Source organism: Watersipora subatra, chromosome 9 (genome assembly GCF_963576615.1).
Source record: "Watersipora subatra chromosome 9, tzWatSuba1.1, whole genome shotgun sequence".
Classification (NCBI taxonomy): Eukaryota; Metazoa; Bryozoa; class Gymnolaemata; order Cheilostomatida; family Watersiporidae; genus Watersipora; species Watersipora subatra.
Window position 1 is genome coordinate 18,822,949 of NC_088716.1, and position 26,079 is coordinate 18,849,027.

Sequence of the window (26,079 nt, forward strand, 5' to 3'; positions counted from 1 at the left end):
GTTATGCCAAAACGCAAGTGTAAGAAACTCAAAGGCACACCCAGTAAAAAAGATAGGCCTTCAAAACCCACTGGTAAGATAAATTGTTATATGAAAGAGTATGGTTAGCATGGAGACCAAATTTGCTGACTGTCATTTTATAGTTTGGATAAAATATATGATTATTTCTTAGTAATATGTTTCATCATTATTTGTAGCCCTTCCACTATTTTTCTTTACCAGTAGTGCTGGTTAAAACAATGTCACTTTACCTTGCAACCTTAATTTACATTTCAATGTGAATTAAATTGATTGAAATGTTATTTTAAAATTGAATTAAAAATTTTAATTTAAAATTTAATCTCAATTAGATTAATAAAGAAATGTGTGTAAATATCGAAATATAAGAACAAGAAAGATTTATAGCATTTTCTATTATATTTTTGATGTGCTTTGTCAGCACTTCCTGATACCTGTTAACACCTACCTAATCAGCAATCTCTGCATACTTTCCTTTACAATACTTCCACCTGCTAGCACACTACATCTCTATTATTTTATACAAATTCTTGGATGAAATCTCATTGGAACTTTAACCCAACATCCTTTTGTCAGCACTTCCTGGTACAGCTAACACCTACCTAACCACTCCCTGGTACAGTTAGCACGTACCTAATCACTTCCTGGTACAGTTAGCACGTACCTAATCACTCCCTGGTACAGTTAACACCTACCTAGCCACTCCCTGGTACAGTTAGCACGTACCTAATCACTCCCTGGTACAGTTGTGTTAAGTATATGAGACCAACAGTGAGTCTCAGTACTTCACTAGTATTCTAATGTTTTCCAATCATCATCAATCACAAAGTGTTTGCGAATTTAAAGCCTATTATTCTTCAGTCCGCTACTTCTACTTCGGCCTGACGCTCTTACCTTGATATGGTTTTAATGATCGGCTCATCGGTGAACCATAGGAAAATAAGTGACAGAGCTCTCAGAAAGCTATCAGGATGACTGCGTATTCTAAATATATATAATGCTACAATTATTGTGTTTGGCACAATTTACAAGATCAGCCAGGTTTGAAGCTGTATTAGCCTGCAGTGGCGTATTACACGGCTGACGCTGAGAAGTTTCCTATGAATATTAATAATCAAATGTTATTGGCTGACTTGTGGTAAAATAACTCTATGAAAAGGATATCTATGTGTTATCTTCAAACTATAAAATCTTTCTAAACATTCAGTAGTTATAAACTTTAGTACAGCTCAAGAAGGATGATGGTCCTTTTTTCCTGTTTAGAGTTTATTGTTGTTAATATGACAAAACATAGTTGTAAATAATATAAGGCGTTTATTATATTCTCACAACTTATTTTATAGTTTACAGAGTTCAGTACAGTCTGTCTACACGAAAGTCTTACGATTGGCTCTTTGCTTCTCTTCAAGACAAAACAGTAGAGGAATTACTTAATGATGTTGGTGAAGTCTCCATTACACACTTTAGATGCAAAGGAAAGATTCCTTCACTGAACTTACTTTGTCCTATGGTGAAGTATGTGTGTTTAGAGAACATTCTAGAGAACTGCCAGTTGGAAAGGTAAAACAGTACATAGTTACCTTCATTTGTACTACCAGAGTAGTGATTCTCTTTTCAGCTGTGATAAACTAGGTGAATAAACAACATACCGATACATACTGATATATTATCAGTCTGTAGTTCATACCAAGTTATCACCCTTACATCTTCTTCATCTATTGAAAATGTTATTATATATTTACCTGATTTATTACAGTAACTTGTACAATACAGCAACATATACTTTAGTGAAACTCTGGTGACAAAAAGGTACTGAAGGACCTCATTTGCTCGAATATGTAACCTATTACCACGGTATTAGTGTGGGGGTCCTACCACACAAAGTTGTCGTCAAAATAGTCACTTTTAAAATCATTGTCGTCACTTTTAAAATCACTGTCGTCACCTCTTTCAAGTTGATAACCAAAACAATCTCCTTCTTCACATTCGTTGTTTTATTACCAATATCTATTCTGGTGGCACTGGGTTTCGATGAAAACCGGGAACTTGCTCAGCTTGAACTTCTGCTAATCAAAAGCATGGATCAACCAACGACCTTCACAAACTTATTAGTGATGTTTGGGAGCGTTGCTGATTACTCCACGAAGAGTGACAGGCGTCTTAGGTTTTTAGGGCTACACTTGTACTGAAAATAGACCGAGATTGTCTTTAATAATCACTGTCAGTCACAGACTTGGAAACGGATTAGCTGTCAGTGTGTCGTGGCATTTCATTGCTGTTTACTTAAATTGCCTGGTAGTCTATAAATGCTGGGCCAGATGCTTCAAACAGAAACTAGCAAACTTTCGCTTGATCATGTTGATTTATAGACAAATAATAAGTCAGTAAAGGTACGGCCACATGTACCGAATTTTTCATTGGTTCTGACCGAAATCACAAAATGAACGAAGCAACAGAATTATTTTGTGCTGCTAGAATCATGCTAGTGAGCACGATTCTAGCAGCTTTTGCAATTAGTATAGTCCAAGACACGTATAATTACACACAATTAAAGTATGACTGCAATTCAACGTATAGTACACACTATTCAACTACTTAAATTGCGTTATTGTATGTATTTATAGTTTATACACTATAGCTACAAATCATTTCTTTTTTAATAATAACAATTTCTTTTTTAGCAGCAAAAGTTTTGTGGTAGAAAGTATTACTATCTTTAGCGCAATCAAGTTAGTTGCGTCGTATTTACTATGGTGAATTGCCGTGATATGTTTATTACGTGTCGCATTATGTGCTTTGAACTACATAGACTTTAAAAGTAGTTAGAATCATGCTCGCTAACCAACAGTAGCGCAACCTAACCAGTTACATTGTGTGTACTATGTTGAATTGCCTTCGTACTTTTATTGTGTATCGTAATACGTGTCTTGGACTATACTAATTGCTAAAGCTGCAAGAATCGTGCTCACTAATAATTTGTTTAGCCAGTTAAAAGTGTTTCGTCGACGAATTCGGTGGGCATGCACAGCTCAGATAATTCTGTGTTTTCCGTTCATTTCGAGATTTCGGTCAGAACTCTTAACCAACGAAAAGTTCGTTACGTGTAGCCGTACCTTCAGTAAGCCTACTTACACAATCATCATCACTCGTCACCTACAATGATAAATGGTTGCCTCGTCTGTCACTTTTCAAATATCCCTGTCGTCGGGTCGTCAAAATCGTCATAAAACATAGTAGGATCCCCAATAGTAAATCATTGAATTATTTATATCTACTTGTTCCTTTGACTACTGAGCTATTTATATGTACAGTAGAAGCTCCTATAACGAATACTTCCGATCACATGAATTCCACATAACGACAATAATTTATGTAAAGTTATTGTTTCAGACTTTGTACAAAGTTCCATATATCGGAAAGTGTCAAGTCAGTGTACATATATGATCTCAAATTTGATTTGAATAGCGAGAATCTCATAGCTAGCTTTAAAAATATCGCTTTTTCTCATGCTACATTTAAGAAAAAAGCCGATGTAAAGACTTATTTGATTTACCTCTATTATTATTATATATATACTAATATCCTGACAGTCTAGTTTGCCATGAGAGAGTGTCCATAAAGTAAAAGCTCTATTTTATCCTAACCTCGAATCATGTGACGATTAACAGATGGTTAGACAGACACCGCTCTTATTATATAAAATAAAGATATACATATTTTTGTTTTACATTATTGTGGACATAAATGGTTTTCATTATTTTGTTGCAGACTAGACGGTGCTGTCTAAAAGAATGAAAAGATTGATGTAAATAAACATTGAAGGTGTTTTGTGCTATAGAAGTGTGTGGATTATTTTCAGCGTTAGAAATAAACATCCGAGTGTAGAAGCGTCAAGCTTAGCACGAATAGAATCCTGCAAAATAGGATTTTATCACGTTGCAGCAGTGAGAGTGTGTATATATTGTTCAGTCAGATAAAGTGAGGCCTCCGTAAACAGTGCTAGTATTGAACATGTGACACAGAAATATATATATAAGTACAGTAGATGCTCATATAATGTAAGTAATCCGTTGCAGAAACATTTATATTGCAAGGACTTTATGTTATATGAACAAAAAAATTAAATTGTAAAATTGCCTGATCTGTTCTAAGATCTTCTAAAAAAAAGACTAGACAGCTGTCTAATTTAATTTAATGATTTCACAGTAACTTTAGTGTGATTGATTTGTATCAGCAGCTTTTCTCTGTTTTCTTATCACTATCACTCGGGTTTATAGTCCATGATTACAGTGGTTTTACGATAAGTGCCTTCCTTCTGTTGAGTGCATCTGGTTACAACCATGTTTAATCATACTCGCTAGTATATTACTCATATGCAATACTCACTATATCATCTGTGTAACTGCTCGGCAATAATGTCACTCATACTATTGTTTTTTATCGTTTACCTGTAAATTACTAATTACAAATTAAATCGTCCGCTGGAGTCTCCGGCAGTGATACCTCTACAATTAACACCTTTAATTTATCACATGTGTACATTACAGTCTGTCCTCTCTGACTCATATGAAAATGCTATGGTTGGGTGACAATAAGTTCACAAAAGGTCTCCCCGAAGTTGTTGGGGCTCTTACTTCTCTTACTGAGCTACATTTGCACAACTGCCAACTTCAGGACCTTCCTCAATCGTGAGTATAACCCAGTCTTTCTGTAGAAAATTTCTAAGCAAAAGAAGTATACAATATAACCTCTACAAAACAAAGTAATTTACACACAAAATTTTTAACTTCACTTGGTAGATGTACTGCCTAAACCTGCAAAAAATGCTTTTAGATATGAAAACTTTTGGTTTTTAACCCATTTGTTTAATTTAATATAAAAACCCAAAAAAAATTAAGAACAATAATTTCACCTTTACTCTATGTGTTCATTTTGAACTAACTGTGAATGGGTTCAATTTAGCCAGCCCTTTACGTTTAATTTTATCTTTCAAGCACTGGCCGCCTACATCCCAATTGTGTAATTTGGCGTTATCACACTGTACACTGTACGTATATCACCTACAGAGTAGCACAACTCTAGCTTTTACCAATTCAAGTTCTGTGCTTTTTTGTATGATGACATACAGTTGTTCAGTTAGTGCCGATGTACATAAATTTTTCTGTTCACGTTTATAAAATATTTATTCTGAGCAAAACCAAACCAAATCAACAATACGGCAACCAGCTTCTCTCACAACTACAATATCGTCTCATTTCCTGCTGCCTTTGCATACCCTCATCTATGTGGCTAACGCTAAAAATAACTAACAGTTCATAGTTTTTATTCATTATTCCTCTGTTCTCTATTCTTTCCAAGTGTACTTTTCCATTTATTATGTAATATCATAATTGTAATACATATTTGTTACAGGTTTTAACCATTATATGTATTTATAATTTATAAAAATATTTTGTCTGAGTTTTTTGGAGGTTGAAATGGTTTAGGGCATTTGTATAGCAAATGCATTCCTACTTACAAAGTATTCTACTGATGAAATGGCCTCTGGAATGAATTAATTTCGTAAGTAGAGGTTCTACGGGATTCTCCAACACTACATTCCAAAACTTTCTAATTCTTCCCTCCGCGTGCACATAATCGTATGACTTTTCTTAGATATTTGGATTTTTAATAATCTTTGTCAAAATAGTATTTAAAGCGTAACATTAAGGATGCAAGTGCTTCATGTATTTAACTAATAGTTTTCTTTCATTTTAAAATCACTAAAAATTAAATAGATCAATTAATCAATATTTCGCATGTACAATAATTAATCATGAATCGATTCCTTACTATTACATTTGATAATTGGGGCTTATTTTAATAATTTACAGAATTTTATGATAACTAAACTTTCAATTTAGCTGCCTATCTGCTCTTTAAGGACTCATTTAATAATGGAACAGACTCATTTTTATGTGTTGAGATAATTTATTGTAGCCTGTGAACCTATATTATTATACCTTTAATTTATCACATGTATATATTACAGTCTATCCTCTCTAACTCAACTGGAGATGCTAGCGCTGAGCTACAACAACTTCAAAGAAGGCTTCCATGAGGTTGTTGGAGCTCTTAAATCTCTTAGTGAGCTACGCTTGATCAGCTGCAAACTTCAGGACCTCCCTGAATCGTGAGTATAACTCCGTCTCTCTGTAGGAAGTTTTTATACAAAAGAAGCATATTCTCCCCCACTATACCTCAGGACATTTTATATATCAGTTACCATAATAGTAATGATTCTAGTTGTTGCAAAACCTCTCTTTTGGCGCTATAACACTGTATTTTTTAATCGTTCTTTTATAGTGGCGTTATATTAGAGGTGACGTTCAAATAGAGGATGACGGTTTATTTTTTTACTAGTTTTGGGAAAATAATTTTAAACCTTTTTTCGGCTAAGCGATGCTAATATCACCTATATTTTGTACCCTTCTTCGGACAGAACAACATTAATACCGTGGGCCTCAGCATTTTTGCTAACACGTTTTAGCATATAGGCCTATACATCAAAGTATCAGATCGAGTTGGAAGGAAGATCTACATTAAAAAAGTCATATTAGCAGGTTACAGTTTATAGTTAGTTTGATGGTGTCATTTTCAAAGTTTTACAGAAAAACTTAAAGCTTCGGTATTAGAAAATAGACTTTGATATGCCATAACAATGGCTGCTGTTACATTGATAATAGCTAATGCTATTAGGTTGTTCGATGTTCCTAAAAAGTAGGCTCATAATTAATCAAAACACTTGAAAGTCTTTACGTCGGATTGTAAACCTCATCATGAACGAATCGGAAAACAATGGATCGGATTTAGACCTTAGTGACTTCAAATTAGAGTGTAGTTATGGTCATGGTGGCGATAGATTTTCTCCAATATACCGTCACTAAAGCCATAGCAACCATTACAGCAACAAGGAAAGAATTGATTGTTATTAATGTACCCGAGTCATTATCAATTTATTTGTACCATTTTGTGAACATTTTTAATCTTTTCCCTATCGGGGTGTTATATTAGAGGTGATGTTCAAATAAAGGTATCCTTCAAATAGAGGTTTAACAGTTATTGTGATGTAAAACACTCCCAAGATGTATTAACCAGCAATGTATAAGGTTTACATTGAAGAGTTCTATATTATTATCTTATCATTCGCACCCTTCACCTAGAATATAAGAGGACCAAATATGTTTTTAATATTATTTTCTTAGGCATTATTTCTTTAGCTTATGTCTTCTATCCTCCCATGTAATAATTGTACATCGTGTCTCAACTATTAGTTTTAGCTTTCCTCAATTAAAAATAATAAATTGGATCTAATAATCGAGGCATTACATTGACAGGAATAAATTATGGATTGATTCCACATCAGTACAGGAGATAGCAGTGCTACATTAGTTCATGATACGACATTATTGTATCCTGTATTATCTAATCCTAATGTATTCGAATGGAATCACTGTGATTATTATAGTGTATTTAATCTAGGTAGCATTTATGGTTTACGTATACTCGATGACAGAAAATATATATCCACTGGCAGATCACACTGACTGTCATAAAACTCATCTCAAATATACTTGGCAATATGCCAATATAAAGCAAAGCAGCCTCTTTAAAAAAAAGTTTAAAAATTTTTTTCCGTTCTCCTCGAATCCAGCTGACACCCAGATATTTTGTCTTTAATGTTTCTTTTCGATATATAATATATCTAATCCACTAATTATTGTTACAACAGAACATTCAATTTAGCTGCAGATTTGCTCTGTAGTGATTCATTTAATAATGGAACGAATTCATTTTATGTCCTGAGATACTTTATCATAGCCTGTGAACCTATACTATTATACCTTTAATTTATCAGATGTCTATATTGCAGCCTGTCCTCTCTGACTCATCTCAAGGTGCTATGGCTAGGTGAAAACAACTTCAAACAAGGCTTCCCTGAAGTTATTGGATCTCTAACCTCTCTCACTAAGCTATTCTTGAACAGCTGCCAACTTCAGGACCTCCCTGAATCGTAAGTAGAACCCAGTTTCTCTGTAGGAAGTTTCTGAGCAAAATGAGTATGTTCTCTAACACTACATTTCAAAATCTTTTGCAGAGTCATTTTATCTCTAGCCTTTATATATAAACATATTTACATAGTTTGATCTTTTGAAAGGAAAAATTGATCATTGAATACGGCATGTCTAAACTTTCAATTACAGATTCTATGAGGGTTTCTAACTCAGCGCCGTCAAACCTTGCCATACCAATGTGCTCATTTTTAATATTTACTTTTCTTTTCAAAATTTTAAAATGTTGCCATCTGCTGAAAAGTTTATAAAAATAAAATTTAAAGATACCATTACCTAATGTAATGTAATCTATCTTACTTTATGGTAGCCACACATATAACTTGTCAATTCCTCAGGTCTTTGTACCTCCTGCTGTCTCCTACTACTACCTACTATTTCTACTCTTTTGTGGTCGAGACCACCCAATAAATTATTCACCACTCGACCACTGATTATCATCCTTAAATATTATCATAAACATTGTAAGGCTGAGACCACAAACTGTTCAAGTTTTCTCAATTGGTTGTAACAAGGTTGATATCAGCGAGTAAAATCACAACTAAGATTTTACTTATAAATATATTTGCCATTCCACCAACTAGTTTTTATTTACTATAGTTTTCAATTCTATATTAAAATCTGTAAAATAAATTATTATACAATTAAATCACAACTTCCGATCAGCTCTACTTACACCTATTCTGACTCATGACATGAATTGTGAGAAAACCTTTGTCATAAGTTACAAAGTAGTTTCCAACATATGACATTCAAAGTTTGCCAACAAATAATTTTGTAAATAAAAAGAGGTTTGAATCTGAACAGAAATAAAATATGAAAAGAGTACGACTATATCAATTAAGTTACCGTAAAACCTCTAATTGAAGGCCACCTCTATTTGAATGCCACCTCCAATTGACCGCCACCATAGAGGAAGGGTTAAAAAATAGAGCGCCATTGCGTTAAATTAGAGCTTTCACGGTAGTTTAAAATATGTGTTCGATGTGTATGTCATAGTAAATTGAGACCTTTATTAAGATAATAGTGATATTTAGTATATCACTATTATATCACAATCACTATAGTATATTTACAGACCTAACTCACTAAACCTATACATTGCTGATTCTAGACTCAATTCACATGTATTTCACGCAATGTAACAATAAGTCTCTTTATTGGTTATTACTCTATATTTTCACTGGTAAATATTCAGCCATAGTTTTTATACAGTGTTAGATGAGATTCACCAGCTATGGCTTTCAAAAGCATTTTATTTTACTAAACAGTTTACTGCTTCCACTGATATGTTTATCTTGAAGATTTTACCATATTTATAAATCATGTTGAATAATAATTTACTATCATGGTAATTAAATATCACACCTATAACTCTATTAATAACACATTTACTACCATGGTAATTAAATATCACACCTATAACTCTATTAATAACACATTTACTACCATGGTAATTAAATATCACACCTATAACTCTATTAATAACACATTTACTATCATGGTAATTAAATATCACACCTATAACTCTATTAATAACACATTTACTATCATGGTAATTAAGTATCACACCTATAACTCTATTAATAACACATTTACTACCATGGTAATTAAATATCACACCTATAACTCTATTAATAACACATTTACTATCATGGTAATTAAATATCACACCTATAACTCTATTAATAACAATAATTAATTTTAACAAATTAATATTAACACATTAATATTAACAAATTAATTAATTTTGTGGGTTTAGCTACAGTACATGAATGCTTGTAACCTTTTCTGTTGTTCAATTACGGTCAAACTTCATGACATGTCATTTATCATTGTTTAAATGCAACCGTATTTTGATAGCGTGTTACTATATTTGGCAAACAGAGTAAATGTCGTAACAGCTTTATAATGGCTGCCGGTAAACTTGCCTTGTCACTTTGTCAGGTGATATAATTTCCAAGATCACTCAAGAAAACTCCTACAGATAAATCTATAAAAATATATTGCATTTTAATTGCCTTTTGACTTTATATTGAGATGCTACCGTTGTTATGTAGGCTGAGCAAGTTGAGTCAGTTGAAGGAGCTTAACATCACGAAAAATGAATTGAAGGAAGTACCTGGGGCTGTGTTTCATCTCACAGCGTTGGCGGAGCTAGATATTAGGTTTAACTGTGAACTTACAAAGATCGATGAGAGGGTTATGGCTCTTAACAAGCTTCAAAAGCTGACATGTGATGGCTGTTTGAAACTAGTATCTCCTCCGTATGGTGTATGCCAAGAAGGAATCCACACAATTCGGGAATATTTTAACGCTTTTAGACAGGAAAGAAAAATATAGGTCGATTATATATAGCACACCAATTATTGTTTCATCTCTGGGTATCAACCTTTCCAGAACAATTATGAACCTTTCAATACAGTGGTTACTTGAATGTACATTACTCTAGTGATATGTTGTTTTTGTGAGTGATATAGTACAGACAACTCCTGCAACATGATTCTCAGTTGAATTTTCAGTTTTCTATCTGGCTGTTAATCAGTTATTAGTCAATACAAAGTTGGTAGGTTATGACCTAATCAACTGGAAATCCTCCTGTCTATTGCCTCTACATATGTAGACTAACCTTTACAATAAACAGTAACCTGCATTTTACACCATGTGTTTGTATCAATACTATCGCAATGTTGACATAGCTTGTTTTGATCAAGCGAGAAATACTCCCCCCAATTGTTCAATTTGAGCCTATAAGCACTGTGGGGGGGGGTCAATGGCTGAGGGTTAAATCATAATAGCTGTCCGTCTTGTGGTAACACAACTCTTAAGCTCACAGAATTTTTACAACTTGCTTTGTTTAGATAGCAATGTGAAGCAAGGTGAAATACTTACTAATTGTTTAATGTCTCCAATAGCCTTATCAAGAGAAGCCTTTTAACGAAAGTTTATAATCTCTTAGCACTTTGGTGTATTCTGATGAATTTAGACAAAACTTGACGAGGTAGGTGATCATTTCTAGAAACAATTTTGCTTCTGCTTTGCTTGAAAGGGCAATTGCGGCCTGTATAGCTTGGACTTTATCAGAGGAAAGGGTGATACCTGAGACTAACACTCACTTTGCTAGGATTTTAACGGATTGCCTACTAACACAACACTTTTCAATGTTAGCCTTAGACATACTTTCTTAAACCTACCTAAGACTTCTCATAGGTTTTTATTATGCGCTACCTGACTTGTGGTGTGCATAAATGTTGGTTTGTGGAAAAACTAACAAGCTGAAGTAATGCCAAATTGTGACTGCTTGAAAAAAAATCAGCGAAAATAAGTCAGAAATGCAGTAAGATCGGAAGACGCTTTATCTATTGGCATATACTGAAACCTAGGTTGAGCACCTAAAGTGGTATAAACAGTAGAACCTGCCAGCCTAGCATATGTCACTAAATGTTGAGAAAGGCAGTTTTGCAAGGCTTATTCTAAGAGAATCATCGGACATCGAGACAGGCACAATCAGATTAAGCTATGAACTGCACTTGAAGATCATGTCTAGGGACATAAACCGGTGTAACTTGGCTTCTAGCTTACCTTGTAGTGCATGTGGCAGTGATGTGTGAGGTCACACCTAACTGATTATGCATCTGCTTTCAGCAAAATAGACTGAGTGACTTCTAATTTAGCAAATTTTCTGAAAACATCCATGGATATTTAGGCTAAATCACTCCTGTAACTCCTTTCAATGAAGGTTTATGACTTGACCCGACAACCACAAAGACCATGTTAAGTATACCCAATCATTGGAGGGGCTGCAGATCAAATGATATACACCCTTTCAGGCTCAACTATAACACATGAATTGGAATTATCTGGCCTTAATCCTTAATCAAGTCTGCTTGATTGAAATTATCATTGAATCTGCACTTCACAGCTAGAGCGTGAACACTTCATACATATTCATCTGCAAACTCCTCGTTGGCTACTTTCCAATAAGCATTTCAGTTTGGGTTGAACATATTCAGTGAAGCGTTTAGCTCTTTTGCTACCACAAGCAGCAAAAAAGAACTCTGCAAAGTGTTTTTGGATGGCCAAGCGTCGAAGGGTGCCATTTTAGAAGGCTTCATTTGAAACCGCCGAAAGGTGCCATTTTAGAATGTTTCATACAAAACATATCTGATTAGTGAGTCATTGATTAATTAGCCTATCGTATCTGTACTGAACAAATGGCAACAATTATCTGCAAGCGTTTAGCCAATAGAAAACATGTTTACAATCCAACTTGAATGTAGTTTCGCCTTGCAAAAACTTTATATCTCATATCACATTTTTTCTTAGCGATGACCAGCTGTGTCAGATGCATTACAGCTATAAAGGTTTCCCTAATTTTAGATCTAAAGACTGAATGATTTTTATTGAACATTACTGAAAGTGATTATTTTATTTTGTTGCGGTACTAATAATTCCATAGCTGTAATAATATTGATAAACGGTTGTACTCGGAAATGCTCATGATTGTGGTGAAAATGGCTGAAAGGGGTCAAGCTCATTCTGCAAGACAATTGTGGCTTCTTTATGGCACCACCTGATGTAAAATTTGATGCTGAATAATTTAGCAGTAAAACATCTTTTATAGACCGTGTGGTTAAAAATTTATGACAATTTATAGGCGCCCTTGTCAAATATTAAGTCTTACCAAATATGGTAAAGAAGTTAATATGGTGATGAAAGAGTTAAACATGTATTAAGAGTTATACCCTCCTTTTCTTTGCTCAACTGCAAGTATAAATCTTCACTCTATGGACTCAAAACATGCAACAGAGTATAGATTTGTACTTGAACTGCGTGTCCCTTCGTTGAGTTCACTAATGTTTCAGTATATTTGACAGCGTTCACTCCACTACTGTCATTCGGTGGCGACATCTGCCAAGGCCACCGAGAGCCACTCGGAAACGGATCAGTACGGCGATTGGGCGTGTTTTTAGGTCAATAACAAAGTGTCACAACTAGAATATGGAGCTGGCATGTCAGAGCCTTGGCTCAACTAGCCTTTCCACATGCTCTCAATTTGGAGGCTGGCGCTCTTAATGTAGGGAGTGTGTGGTGGAAGGTTGGCCAGATAAGACCTCAACATGCCGACGCAACGTGGGTCGGTTCAGCTCTACAACCAATTCGAGGCTGACTCAGGAGGAGACGGAGCCAATGCCCTCAACTAAATATATAAATACAAAAAAGGGACACGACTAGTCAGAGTCATTCTGCCATTGCTTGACTGTACAGGTACAGTAAGAGCAGGTCTGCTCTTCTACTGTATCACAAGAGAAGCAAAATATTTGTATTGGTCTGAAACCTACTGTGTTGTTTCTACTAGCTAGGGTCAGAGATAAGTAAAGGTGTCCTGCAGACATCCTGTACACAATCAAGCTATACAGGCATTATCATTAAATATGTGTCAGTATGAGATCGATCCGGCACCATGCTCTGTTATGTAGGCGTTTGTGAATACGAGATTCTGGTTAAAAGTGCTTTATTGACATCTATTCTTACAGTAAACTCTTTCTTACAAAAACCACCCCTAGTCCAAAACTCACATGATTCTACATGTGATCATTAATCACAAAACTAGACATTATTACACATTGTACTAGTTTAGGTTGATTACACTATCTATTTTATTATATGCTATACATAAATAGAAGAATATATATAATGCTTGTTGCTTGTTAATTTGCCTAACTTTGATGGATAAATCATCTGCGCATTTCATGCCTGCGTGCTAGAAGCAGTGCATTGAGAAATCGGGCCGTTCGATTCTGCCTATCATTCTGGTTTTTTGCTATTATGTAGGTCTGGAATCAATGCACTAGCACATGTGGATAACAAAATTGCATGAAAGCGATTAGGCGATAGTCTAACCATAAGTTTGAGGTGATGCAGCTGCTATGATTGACTCATGCGCAGACGTTTCCATAGACAGTTGTACCTGAGTTTACAAATATGAGAGTTTAGACAATAACGTCATAGCTAGTTAGCCGTGGCGGCGGAAATGCCACGCCTCCAATTAATAACATATTACTGAGACACCAACTTTCACCCTCTAAAAACCCACTTAAAAAAGTAGCTAAGGTTACTTAACCAAAACAATTCCACTTATTCATTATTTACTTTGTTGATGACTTCCATATATTGGGAGTTTTCCTTTCCTAGATGTTTAAAAAGATAACCCCAAGATTGTATATCAAATAATTGGTAAAATTAGTTTTTGGAATAAATCAGTTGGAAACATTTTGAGAATTACTTTGACCTTAAAATTTGTAGATGTGTCCAACTTCTTGCTTTGGCTACACTGACAGATTTGCAGCGGAAATAGCGGCCAAGTCGTTATTTTAATAATTGATGAATTGAAATGTTAATTTCACAATTTTACCAGTATGATAAACAAAACGGAGACATCTCCTACTTACTTGACTATGGTACTTTTAGTGCTGGTGGTACATCTATCAAATTCATAAAGTTTTATACAAGTATTACATATTGCAAAATGTGCAATTTACAATATTTACAATTTCCAATCCAAAAATATTTTGCATATTTAGTAGTAAAACCAAAAACTCAGTTTTCAGATACAGATTCAAAAAATACAAACAAAATATGCGTAAAGTTATCTGATGAATGACCTAATCAACCCACAAGTAAACACACCAGTTGAAGTGGCACAATGGATGATGACATCAGTTGCTTACAGATACTAAGATTTTTTCAAACTTATGAATTCTTAGTCCTGTAGAAGATTCCTTTATACTAAGCGACAGCCTCTACTTTTATCAGCAGCGTTATTGTTAAGACTCATTAAATAGGTGGTCTTTTGTACTTAGTACTAAACTTAATCTCTTTATAAAATATTACAACATACTGAGCGTAAACGTGATGAGCTAGTGGGCTGCCACAGTTTGTCCCCTTTACCATAGTTGAAAAAAGGAGAGACGTTTCATATTCGCCAGCCATTGGTTCCGTAGGAAGTCAGTCTTTGGAAACCGATGGAGTGTAAACCCCGAGTCTCGATTAGTGCAAAGAGGTGCTGCACAACTGCTTGGCACTAAAACTAATTTAAAAAGGTCAGCATGGTGTTAATTAAATGTAGAACTTGTAGGGGTACATTGAAGTAAACCTTTGCAAGCATGTAGTAGTAGATTGTTGTTTGCTTGGTGAGATTGGAGGTGAGAAGAGCAGCGTTTGATGACTTTAAAAAAACTGACACAACATTTAAGTAAGTCTTTGTTAAAATTAATAATATTTTGAAACTCGCTAATGACAACCAGCCTTTGAAAGACAACTTTCTTGGCTGGTGGAGCATGCATGATGTATTATTAAACTCCCCTTCCTTTTTTCACGGTTCATGCAAATTGAATTTTGAAAGGTAATGTACGTGTGATCATCTACATTAACAGCAAACTCAGATTCATAACCAACCCTGGGTCTCCGTCTGAATCATTGCAGTATTATAAAACTCATGATTGAGGTGATTTCCAAGGTTACTACTACTGTACAATTTGTGTACAACAATGACTAATCATATACGTCTAGCTCAAGATCAATATGCTGTGGGTCTTGGTAATTAATCTATCAAAAGTGAAACTCTGTTGAAAAGGACAAAGTAGTGATGTATCATAAAATTGTATTGCTTATATTGAAGCTGCAAACATAATGTTTTGATCAGGACTAACATAAATTCTAATCAACTTTTTTCCATCATGTGAAGCTCTAGCTCGTACAGGCAGGCTGTACGTTTAAACAATACAAGTTGATCTATTTCAGTAATTTTACCTGCAGCTTGATAGAATTTAGACTTCTTTACTAGTTTAGACAGATATAAAAGTTCTCCAGTCAAAAATTTTCTTTTTAGCACTGGTTACAAACTTCAAAAACTGTAAAAAGAAATTCAGTTCACTGCAAGTGTGGGGCAAGTGTATGTTAATATTATAAACGCACGCTGCTACCGGAAGTAAGGCTTTTCATAAAAGATGTTTACACGATTGTCTAAACTTTTCTATGTTCCACTCAGAGTTTTACGTCTATCGCGTTATCGGATATTTGTACAGGTCGTAGCGAAGTTCTAGTTTAATTCTCATTATGAAAATTAAGCCGAGAGCCCGCGATATTTTTTGTGCATAGTAAACTCAGTTGCGCGTCAGCTAGTCAACTAAACTACGTTCGTATTTGTTTCCCGAAGATTATCTCTGTACTTTATATATATGAGCAATCTTTATTGTGGTAATCAATAGTCATATTTTACAATATGTTTTCCACAAGGTACCACGGCAAGTAAACTAACTAAAAAGCTGTGTACAACAAAAAAATAAAAAGGATCGCAAAGAAACTATAGTCTAACTAAAAAACTAGTGAATAGTCTAACTAATATAATAATATTAGAACTGAACGCATAAAATATGTAGAACGCAAGCTTGAGGATTGATATGAGTATTGTTTAAACAAAAAGTGGACAAATAATAGCTCAGTGAAAATAGTATACAAATATATGACAACAGTTTTCTAGTCATGAAAACAAAGTGTAATATAAAATGGTTAAAATAGGTAAGGCTATATGGTGAATAGTATTATTGGTCAGAGGATAGTAGGTGTAGTTTGAGTTTTGTTTTAAAAGATTGCAAAGGAAGAGTTCTTAAATGAGTGCAGAGATTATTAAATGAATTTAGCAGGTTACTGTTGAGTTTGTTGTGGTTTATGGCACTAGGTAATTTGAATCTGTTTCTGGTTTTGTGACTATGGTTTACGGTTTGAAAACTATAGCTGAGATATTTAGGGCAGTTATCGTGGAGTATTGAATGAGCAGTGAGGCAGGTGAAGTAATGTGATAGCTTAGGTAAGGGAAGAACACCGGTAGTGCTTGTTATTAAGTTGGTAGGTGGTAAGTGATGGTTTTTATGGGGTATGTTTAGGTCTTTGCATATAAGTCGTAAAGCTTTTTTTTGTAAAATAAATAGTGTGTTGGTATATTTTACAGGTGTTGTAGGGTAAAACACATGCAGGCCATATATAAGATAGGAATGGATAAAATTATAGTAATATAGTCTGGCAGTATCAAAGTTCATAAGATGACGAATGTTATAAAATAAACGTAGGTTAGATGGTATTTTATTTGAAATGAATGAGATGTGGTCTAGCCATGATAAAGAGTCGTTGATGATGAAGCCAAGTAGTTTAGAAGTAGATTGTCTTGTTAGGGTACTGTCAAATATAGAAATTGTCAGAGGGAAATTCAATGGTGGATTTACTAAGATATAGTGAGATTTTGAAATGTTAAGAGGCATCTGATTTGCCACACACCATTGTTGGATAAGTCTTAGGTCTGAATTTATTTTAGATTGGAGGCAAGAAGGGTCAGTTTCGGATATAGAGAATGAGGTATCGTCAGCATAAGCATGAGGTGTGCTGTGGAGTGGTAATTCAAGTAGATCATTTATAAAAATTTGAAACAGTGTGGGTGCAAGAATTGAACCTTGTGGAACGCCAGTAGCTATAGGAAGAGCATCTGAGCAGATATTTTTTATTTTCACGCATTGGTGCCGTCCATCCAAATATGACCTGATGGTGTCAAGAAATTTACCAGCTATTCCTATGTTTGCTAATTTTGAAATAAGTATATTATGATTAACCATGTCAAAAGCTTTTTGAAAATCAAGAAAAATAATGACTAAAGTATTTTTGTTTTTGACCATGTTTGACCAAGTGGAGTAAAGATGATGAATGGTAGTGATGCAGGAGTGGTTTTTTCTAAATCCTGACTGTGAGCTGCTTATAGTTTTGTTACTATCTAAGTGTATTTGAAGCGCGGTAAGTATATGTCTTTCATAAATTTTAGAAAGTATAGCAAGCACAGATATGGGTCTATAATTAGATAAATTATTTTTATCTCCACCCTTGTGTAGTGGGGTAACTATAGCAGTTTTCCATAGTTCAGGGAAAGTTACTTCCTTAATAGCTCTATTAATGATATCTGTGAGTGGAATGATTATGAAAGGCAGTGATATGCGAAGAATTCGAATTGAGATATTGTCAATACCTGTAGCTTTGTCTGAACGGATATGATGCAGTATGTTTACTACGTTGGTTGTATGTATAGGTGAAATAGTATCTGAAGCATGTGAATAGCTATGCGATTTAGGAGTCCAACTTCGTTCGTTTTCGATACTTAAATTTCTAGAAATGTTGACAAAATGTTTGTTAAATGCATTACCCAATGAGCGTTCCGGGGTATCAGTTTCTGATGAGATATCTGGATTAGTGTTGTTTTTGTTAGTGTTGCGCATAACTTGCCACAGCTTCTTGGTTTGCTTATCATTTGACTCTGAAATTAAGTTAGAAATATAAAGTTTCTTCTTTTTACGTATTAGATTTGTTGTGTAATTTCTCTGTGTTTTATATTCGTTCCATAACTGCTGACTTTTAAGTTTATCTCTCTTTTCCATATTTTTTAGAATTTCACTGTCCAACCAGGGAGGAAGAGTTGAGGACTTGACAAATCTGGTCTTGGTTTTTAAGTGATGCAAGATAATCGAGTTTAGTTTAGAAGTAAATGAGTTAAGCATAGTCTCAACGGAAGGTGATTGGTAAAGAGTTAGCCAGTCAGCTTCTTTTAATTCTTTTTGAAAAGCTTGAATTGAGAAGCTTTTCCAGTCAAAGTAAGTTAGTCTTTGACGTGTTTTAGGTCCTGTAGTTGAGATGCCCAACTTACGAGATGCAAAGATTAGATAATGATCACTCATACCAGTTTTGAGTACACCTGATTGATGAACGTTATCTGGTTTTGTTGTGTATATGTGGTCAATAAGTGATTGAGATTTTTTTGGACTCGAGTGTTTTGTTTGACTAACTGAACCAGAGCTAGTTGTTTTAAAATATTATTCCATTTGATATTGGGAGCATTTAGATTTATATTAAGGTCACCTAAGATGATAAGTTCATGACAGATGTCTTTACAATTTGCTATATAATTTTCAAATGTGTCTGACCATGTACCAGGAGAATTGGGAGGCCGGTAAACAACTGAGGTGAGAAATGGTTTCGAGTATGGTTGAGAGATTTTAATAGTAATAGATTCAGAGAGAATGTTATCAAGATCAGGTAGCGAGATGAAGTCAATAGATGAATGAACATAGGTCAAAACACCACCACCCTGCCTACCTATTCTATCTCTACGCTGTATTACATAATCAGGAATATATAACAAATTACTACTTATTGAGTTGCTAAACAGTGTTTCAGAAATATGAAAAATTTTAAAATTGTATTTATTGATTAGATATCTTACATCATCCATTTTGTTAAGAAGTCCTCGTATGTTTATGTGAGCGATGGGTAATCCGACCAATTTAACGAACATTGTTGTGTCTATTGAGGTTTGTGTTGGCATAGAGGTGTTCTACTCTGAAGATCATGTTTAAGTTGGAAAGTAATAGGCTATTTTTTACTGCTTGTTTTAGTTGTAGTTCATCTTTGAAAGTTATTTTCAGTGTACGTAGTGGTTGCTGGTCTTTGAAAAGCCTAGAAAATGAAGCACCGGAATATTTATTTTGTATAGCATCAAATATTTCTGAGTCAGGTATATCCCTAGGAACTCCTTTTACCATACCAATATGTTCCAATGAGTCTTTGGGGTCGATAGTCATTCTAAAAACAGAGCCACCAAAACTATCGGTTTTCCAGTCTCTGGTGATCTTAGCTGCTATCTCTGCAGAATCAAGTTGTACTATGAATCTCGGATTGGACGAGTGAAATTTGTATCTGTTGACCATGTCTATTATCAGAGGACCATGGTTAACAGATAACGTACGGCGTATCGTGTCTTGATTGGTGTGTTTGAACAGATTTTTGTCGATGTTTTCTTCACTGGGACTTATGACAATACAATTTTCAGGTTGAAATACTTTAGAAGATGTTTTACTTGATTTGAGTTGACTAGCGTTGTTTCTGCTGGCTTGAGATGTAGTAGTAGCAGGGACAGTTGTAGAGTTTACTACAGGATTTCTATTGATATTAGTATTCCTGTTGATTAGCGGATATTGGAGTGCAAATGGTTGTGTGTGAGTGTTATGATTCGGGTGTTCGTTTTGCGTGGTGCAAACATTGGCATAAGTTTGATTTGTTTTTTTTTATCCCAGTTAGTTGAAATGTTAAAGAGGTTATTTTGGCTTCAAGCTCTTCTAGTTTTGTACACGTAGATGACGGTAGAATATTGTTTCGTGGTGGCAGCAGATTTTCTACTTTACAGATTCTATCTGTCAGCTGACTGATGACCTTTTCCAGCTTTGAGCAGTTACTACAGGAGTTAGCATCAGTAAATTTTGTAGTAGTGGGACTATCTGGTAAGCTGAAGCTGTTCATTGTAGAGTTGAGATTGAGAATAGAATCGTCCTTAATATAGTAGGCAGGAGGGTTAATTTTTGATTTGGCTAGCATAAATTCCTCGGCTTTAGCTAAAGTAGAAAAGCCTTTGAAGCACTGTCCACTATAGCGGTAAACTTGCTTTTCAGCTAAGTTCCAATTGTCATAAATACCAGGCTTGTGACCATGGGCTACCGCATAAAACTTTGTGCTCGTAGATTTTTCTTTGATATCATTTATATTATCGTCACTCATTCCCGCAGCCGGCATTTATAGAAAAACGTACTTATATTTTCAAAATCGATGTTGGCGATAAAAATTTAAACCCGTCGCCATGATCGACCTTGACCTTTATCGTGAAGTGTACGAGTTTTGTAAGCATCCACATACGTTTACAACTTACTTATACATACTATTTTAACTAATTTATTTAGCCAGTCATTATTAGCAGTTTGAATACACTTTTCGTTGTTGCAATTTCGTAATAATATCGAAATATTAGATACGTCTGCAACTTGCCTTAACTCGCAATGAGTACAGTTGATGATCCGCAATTCCTTTAAAGACACCTTCGTACTTGCTTTACCACAAAAGATGAATCTGGTCTTTGCGAAATGCTTGTGGAGCTCGACCTTATCCGTGCTGATCAGAGAAAAAAATCCAACTCAAAGTTAAGCAAGTCAGTTGACCACAAGTCTGTTCTCGCCCTTACATTTGCAAATCGTTCGCTCACTGCTATCTTCACTTTATTGATCTGACTGCATTGAGTTAAACTCAAACTCATTTGCATTCATTTTAGTGTTCTCATATTTTATCTATTGGATTGTTATGACGGAATCTGGGCGTTCTCAAATACTCGAGTTAACAAGAGGGAGTGAGGGGATTAACAACCCGAGCGAACTAGCCACACAATCCCGTATAACAACGATTATTAATTGCACTCGCTTAGAGCAAGAGTTTTATTCGTTTAATATCTTATTTCCTAAAACATTATTAATATTAGTTTTACTAACAGAGACACGTAAGTAAATGATTATTACATGTTTAAAGTTCTTATTAACAATATAATAAAACGAAAGTACACAGATATCTGTAATACCTGTTTTGAAGAGAAAGCGCACGGCCAGCTGGGCACTCCTTCTTGGATGTCCACAGCCAGCCACGACAGAGCGTGGATTTGTTTGTTGGGTCAGTCAGTCAGTAGAAGGATCACGCACGTCTATCCACCAGGAATCCAGGAGAGAGAAGAGAGCACGCCACGTAGATAGTGGAATCAGATTCCTCTCAGCTCCGGCAAGTGTAGACGGGATCACTTCCGTTTATAGTCAAGGGAGGAACGGTTGTCAGTAAATTATCCCACTAAAAGAGAACTTGGGCTATAGTTCATGACGTAGTCTTGTTGGCACGAATCTATTGGCTAAGGAAAAATCGCGCCACCCTTAGGCCAATTCAAACGGCAATTGCGACGCAATGCGATAGGCGCCTTTACCACAGCACAGCGCAAGCCATGAGAATTAACCCGGCACAGGGCGTCGGGAGTTATCCAAAGTAAGATGACAACTCCAAGTCTCAATCGGTAATTAAAAACTACCGAAACCGGATATAACAGGATCAACCTGTATCAGTGGCTTAGTTTTGAAATTCAAACGTTATGGAAATGTTTGGATGAAACTCACGTTTTTGTCTGAATTCTCTTTCTAGCAACTCACACTCAGGGAGTGAGCATGAAATTAGTGTTTCTCCAGATATCCTCTCAGACATGGACTTTAGTAATGTGATCATATGATGTTTTAACACACTTAAATCCATTTGTTGGTGATGATCATGATAGGACTCAATGTGTAGCCTATGGTGTTGAGCTTTAAAAGAATTGTGTGTTTTGTCACACTTGAATTTGTGAATTTATAGTAAAGTACATGTTGTATACATTGAAAATTTACAAAGAAAAGGGAGTAGGAAAAGTTTCAGGCTTTCATTAACTGTTGTCTTCCAATCGATGGGTCTCACATATCGACCATCTTTAAATAAACTTCATTTTCAACTTTAGGAATTTTATTAAAGATATGCTTGATTACACCAGTTTTGTGTAACCTTATTATTAACATGTATAGTTCTGTTACATTACAGGTGGAGTGCGAATGCGCTCTAGTACAGCCTACAGGATTGAAAAGATAAAGCAGGAGAAGAACAGCAGGGCGAAAATCAAATCCATAAAATGGAGACAAAATGATTCAACAGAAGCAGGTCTTAATATGTGTATTTATATAATATGTTTGTTTGTTTGTTTGTTTATTTTCATCTATAATATAACTACAAAAATAACATGAAGAGTGTTTCTAACAGTATAAAAAGACAAGAGAAATAGAAAAAAATGTCACTCCAGGGAAGGTGATGATGAGGTCCCTGTGCGCAATAGCAAGGCTAATCAAGGCGCGGAACCTGAAAGTAGAGTCAGCAGAATTAGAACATATGTTATAATATCTGTAATTATTTATTATATGTATATTATAACTATATTATTATAAAATAAGTAATTATAAATATATGTAATTATATATATTATATGTATTTCATAATTGTATAATATAGATAATTATATAATTATTCATATATATTATATCAATATAATTATATAATATTTGAAATTATAATTTTATGTATATATATATATTATATAATTATATTATCTATAATATATATTTGAGATAAAATATATAATATATATTATATAATTATATTATATATCATATATATGATTAATTATATTATATATCATACATGTCATATATTTTTTATTATATATAATTATATAATAGTATTGATATATACAATTTATATAATATGAATATTGGCTTCATTTTTACTCAAGTTGATTTGATGCCATGATTTGATATCATTCATTTACGCTCTTTGGCTAATTTGCTTCTACTGACACATTTCTATATGTTCAAATTTAAGCAGCATATTATCAATTAAACTTCAAAATTAATGAAATATTTTTAATTTATATAAATTAATTAATGTAAATATACAGGTCATTTTTTGGCATGTCATGTATCTGGCTGTCAACTTTGCTGTCTGCAGATTTTCTAGCCACCAGTTGTTTCACAAATTGAGTTTAGATTTAGATTAGCATCGTTATGAGCTGGATGCCCATTGCATCAGTTGTGATAATTTTATGAAGATATCAATATGATTAATGGGAGTTATATACTCTTACATAGACGAAGAAACTCTTGAACAGTTGTTTGGGAAAAAACCAATAAAGCTTCAAAAACCCACATCAAATCTTGCAAAACTTCTCTCGAGAGTCTATGGCAGTCATAGACTGCCCTAGACTGCCATAGACTCTCTAGAGTCTATGGCAGTCTAGGGAGTCTATGGCAGTCTAGGGAGTCTATGGCAGTCTAGGGAGTCTATGGCAGTCTAGGGAGTTTATGGAGTTTAGGGAGTCTATGACAGTCTAGGGAGTCTATGGCAGTCTAGGGAGTCTATGGCAGTCTACGGAGTCTATGGCAGTCTAGGGAGTCTATTGCAGTCTAGGGAGTTTAGGGAGTCTATGGCAGTCTAGGGAGTATATGGCAGTCTAGGGAGTCTATGGCAGTCTAGGGAGTCTATTGCAGTCTAGGGAGTCTATGGCAGTCTAGAGAGTCTATGGCAGTCTAGTCGTTATTGCTTTAATTAACCTATCAAATTCATCAACTGAATTTGATAGGCTGTATATCAGAATGAAAGGTAGATCTTCAGTTATAGCCTTATTTCTATCAGTTGATGAATTTGATAGGCTGTATATCAAAATGAAAGGTAGATCTTCAGTTATAGCCTTATTTCAATCAGTTGATGAATTTTGAAGGTTGTATATAAGAATTAATTGCTTTCAATAATAGTCTACTGTCTATTTGTAGAATCAGGTGGACACAAAGAACATAGACATCTACATGACAATGCAGGATACTTCGTTGTCAAAGAAGCTGCTTCCTGTAACTGGCATAACAACAGCAACGGTGCAGCAGACAATAGGATTGACTTGCTGGAAGTACACTAGAGAAGGGAGGAAACCTGAGCTTCAGTTAGTTTACTGATTGGTTACAATTTGTCACATCCTCTCTATCACTTATCATTACACAAAGTGAAAGCTTGGAACATTTTTAGTGTTGCATAAATGGTTGCATTTCAGCATGACCAATGGGAGCACAACTCTCACTTAGATAGTTAATATCCCTGTTGGATACATAATGCAATTAGTCTCATTGGTAAAGATTTGTGATGATATAATTGGTGTCAAAAGTACACCGAGTGTTTGTTACTACTAACCTGGTTGTCACTTTAACACTGGGTGGAGTTGCTATCTCCTTTTTTGTTCGTTCACCTAGAGCTTGCAGCTGGGCTTCAATTTTTTGTAGTTGTGTGTAATTGCTGTCTCAACCATATTAATTTCGTTTGTCACTACTAAAGACCAGAAGTTTCACTACTAAACTGGAGTTGTATTCTCTTCGCATGACAGAAGATGATGGCAAAGGGGATGATGATTTTCTTACTCTGGATCACAAGGTTGGTTAACTGTGACACTAGGATGAGTATTATCATCGAATATTAGCGTCAGGAGTTGTCTGCTCAAGGTAATATTGAGTGTTAATCTTAGTGTCTCTAACAATAGTTTCATCATTCACTAAGGTTAAGTGTACAACAGTTTATAAACAGCTTTCAAGAACGGATGAACAAATCTTAGATGATTATAAGCAATAACATTCCATAGATAGTCTAAAGTTCCTTCATATTTCTCTAGTTGTCGTTAGAGATCTCTCATGTCCCAGAAACCCAAGACAAAGTTTGGATTCGCTAGGCTAGCTCTGGTAGAGCAGCGCCCTCTACAGTCAGTCTCAAAGCCTGCAGTTCCTTACACAAGGTTAGGGGGCAGTTGGTCAGATACCTACTGGAGCAGCACAAGTAAGGAAGTCTAATGCAGTTGACACTCTAGACAGTAACATACACCTGGCGACCGTGGGAGTTCTATAGACAGTGTCATGAATGAAATTATTAACTCCGTGGCGTTTGTTGCTTAGCCATTTAATGGAAATTTTATTAGCTTTGACTAGACTTAATTTACTGTGTACTATATTTGAGTCATGGGTATTGTACATCTTTGAACAGGTGAGAATCAAATTCTTCTAATAAGATTAAAACTTCTAACATTAAAGCACTTTTCACTGAGTAATTGACCTCAGAGATTGACTATGAATTTTTTCACAAGTATATTAAATATTTAGTAATAGCTCAAACTTTGATCTACAAATTATTACTGGAGTCTGTCAGTACATTAAAAGGTCTGCTGAAAAGGCCAACAAAATATTAACAAACCCAACGACCCTTATTCAAACCACAAACTCAATTTAAAAATTTTGTTCTAATATTTTAGGAAGATTAAGAGTTTAAACACAGCGATACAAGTACATGATACAAGTATTAATAACTTATAATTGTAAATAACTTGACTGCATCAGCTTTGAATGTGTCTATAGGTTTTGAAAGAGTTCTTAGTAACTCGTATGTATAGAGGGAA

At 34.8% G+C, this 26,079-nt stretch overlaps 2 protein-coding genes and 1 long non-coding RNA gene across 3 annotated transcripts in view; all 3 read left to right on the top strand.

Annotated features, from left to right (window-relative positions):
- The first annotated feature begins 1,481 nt into the window (after positions 1-1,481).
- LOC137404476 (leucine-rich repeat-containing protein 10-like) lies at positions 1,482-10,620 on the top strand. The gene is made up of 4 exons (XM_068090696.1): positions 1,482-1,578; positions 6,050-6,190; positions 7,931-8,071; positions 10,190-10,620. The coding sequence occupies exons 1-4, from the start codon at positions 1,526-1,528 to the stop codon at positions 10,470-10,472; spliced, it is 618 nt and encodes a 205-aa protein (XP_067946797.1). The 5' UTR covers positions 1,482-1,525; the 3' UTR covers positions 10,473-10,620.
- Positions 4,679-26,079, top strand: part of LOC137404471 (uncharacterized) — a 144,295-nt gene continuing 122,894 nt past the window's right edge. Inside the window, exon 1 of the mRNA XM_068090682.1 lies at positions 4,679-4,706. The gene's annotated coding sequence lies outside the window, so the exon portion shown is untranslated. The remainder of the gene's footprint in view (positions 4,707-26,079) is intronic.
- On the top strand, positions 24,429-25,409 carry LOC137404713 (uncharacterized). Its single transcript, XR_010979740.1, has 3 exons — positions 24,429-24,588; positions 24,923-25,070; positions 25,306-25,409. It is a non-coding gene; the product is annotated as an uncharacterized lncRNA (long non-coding RNA).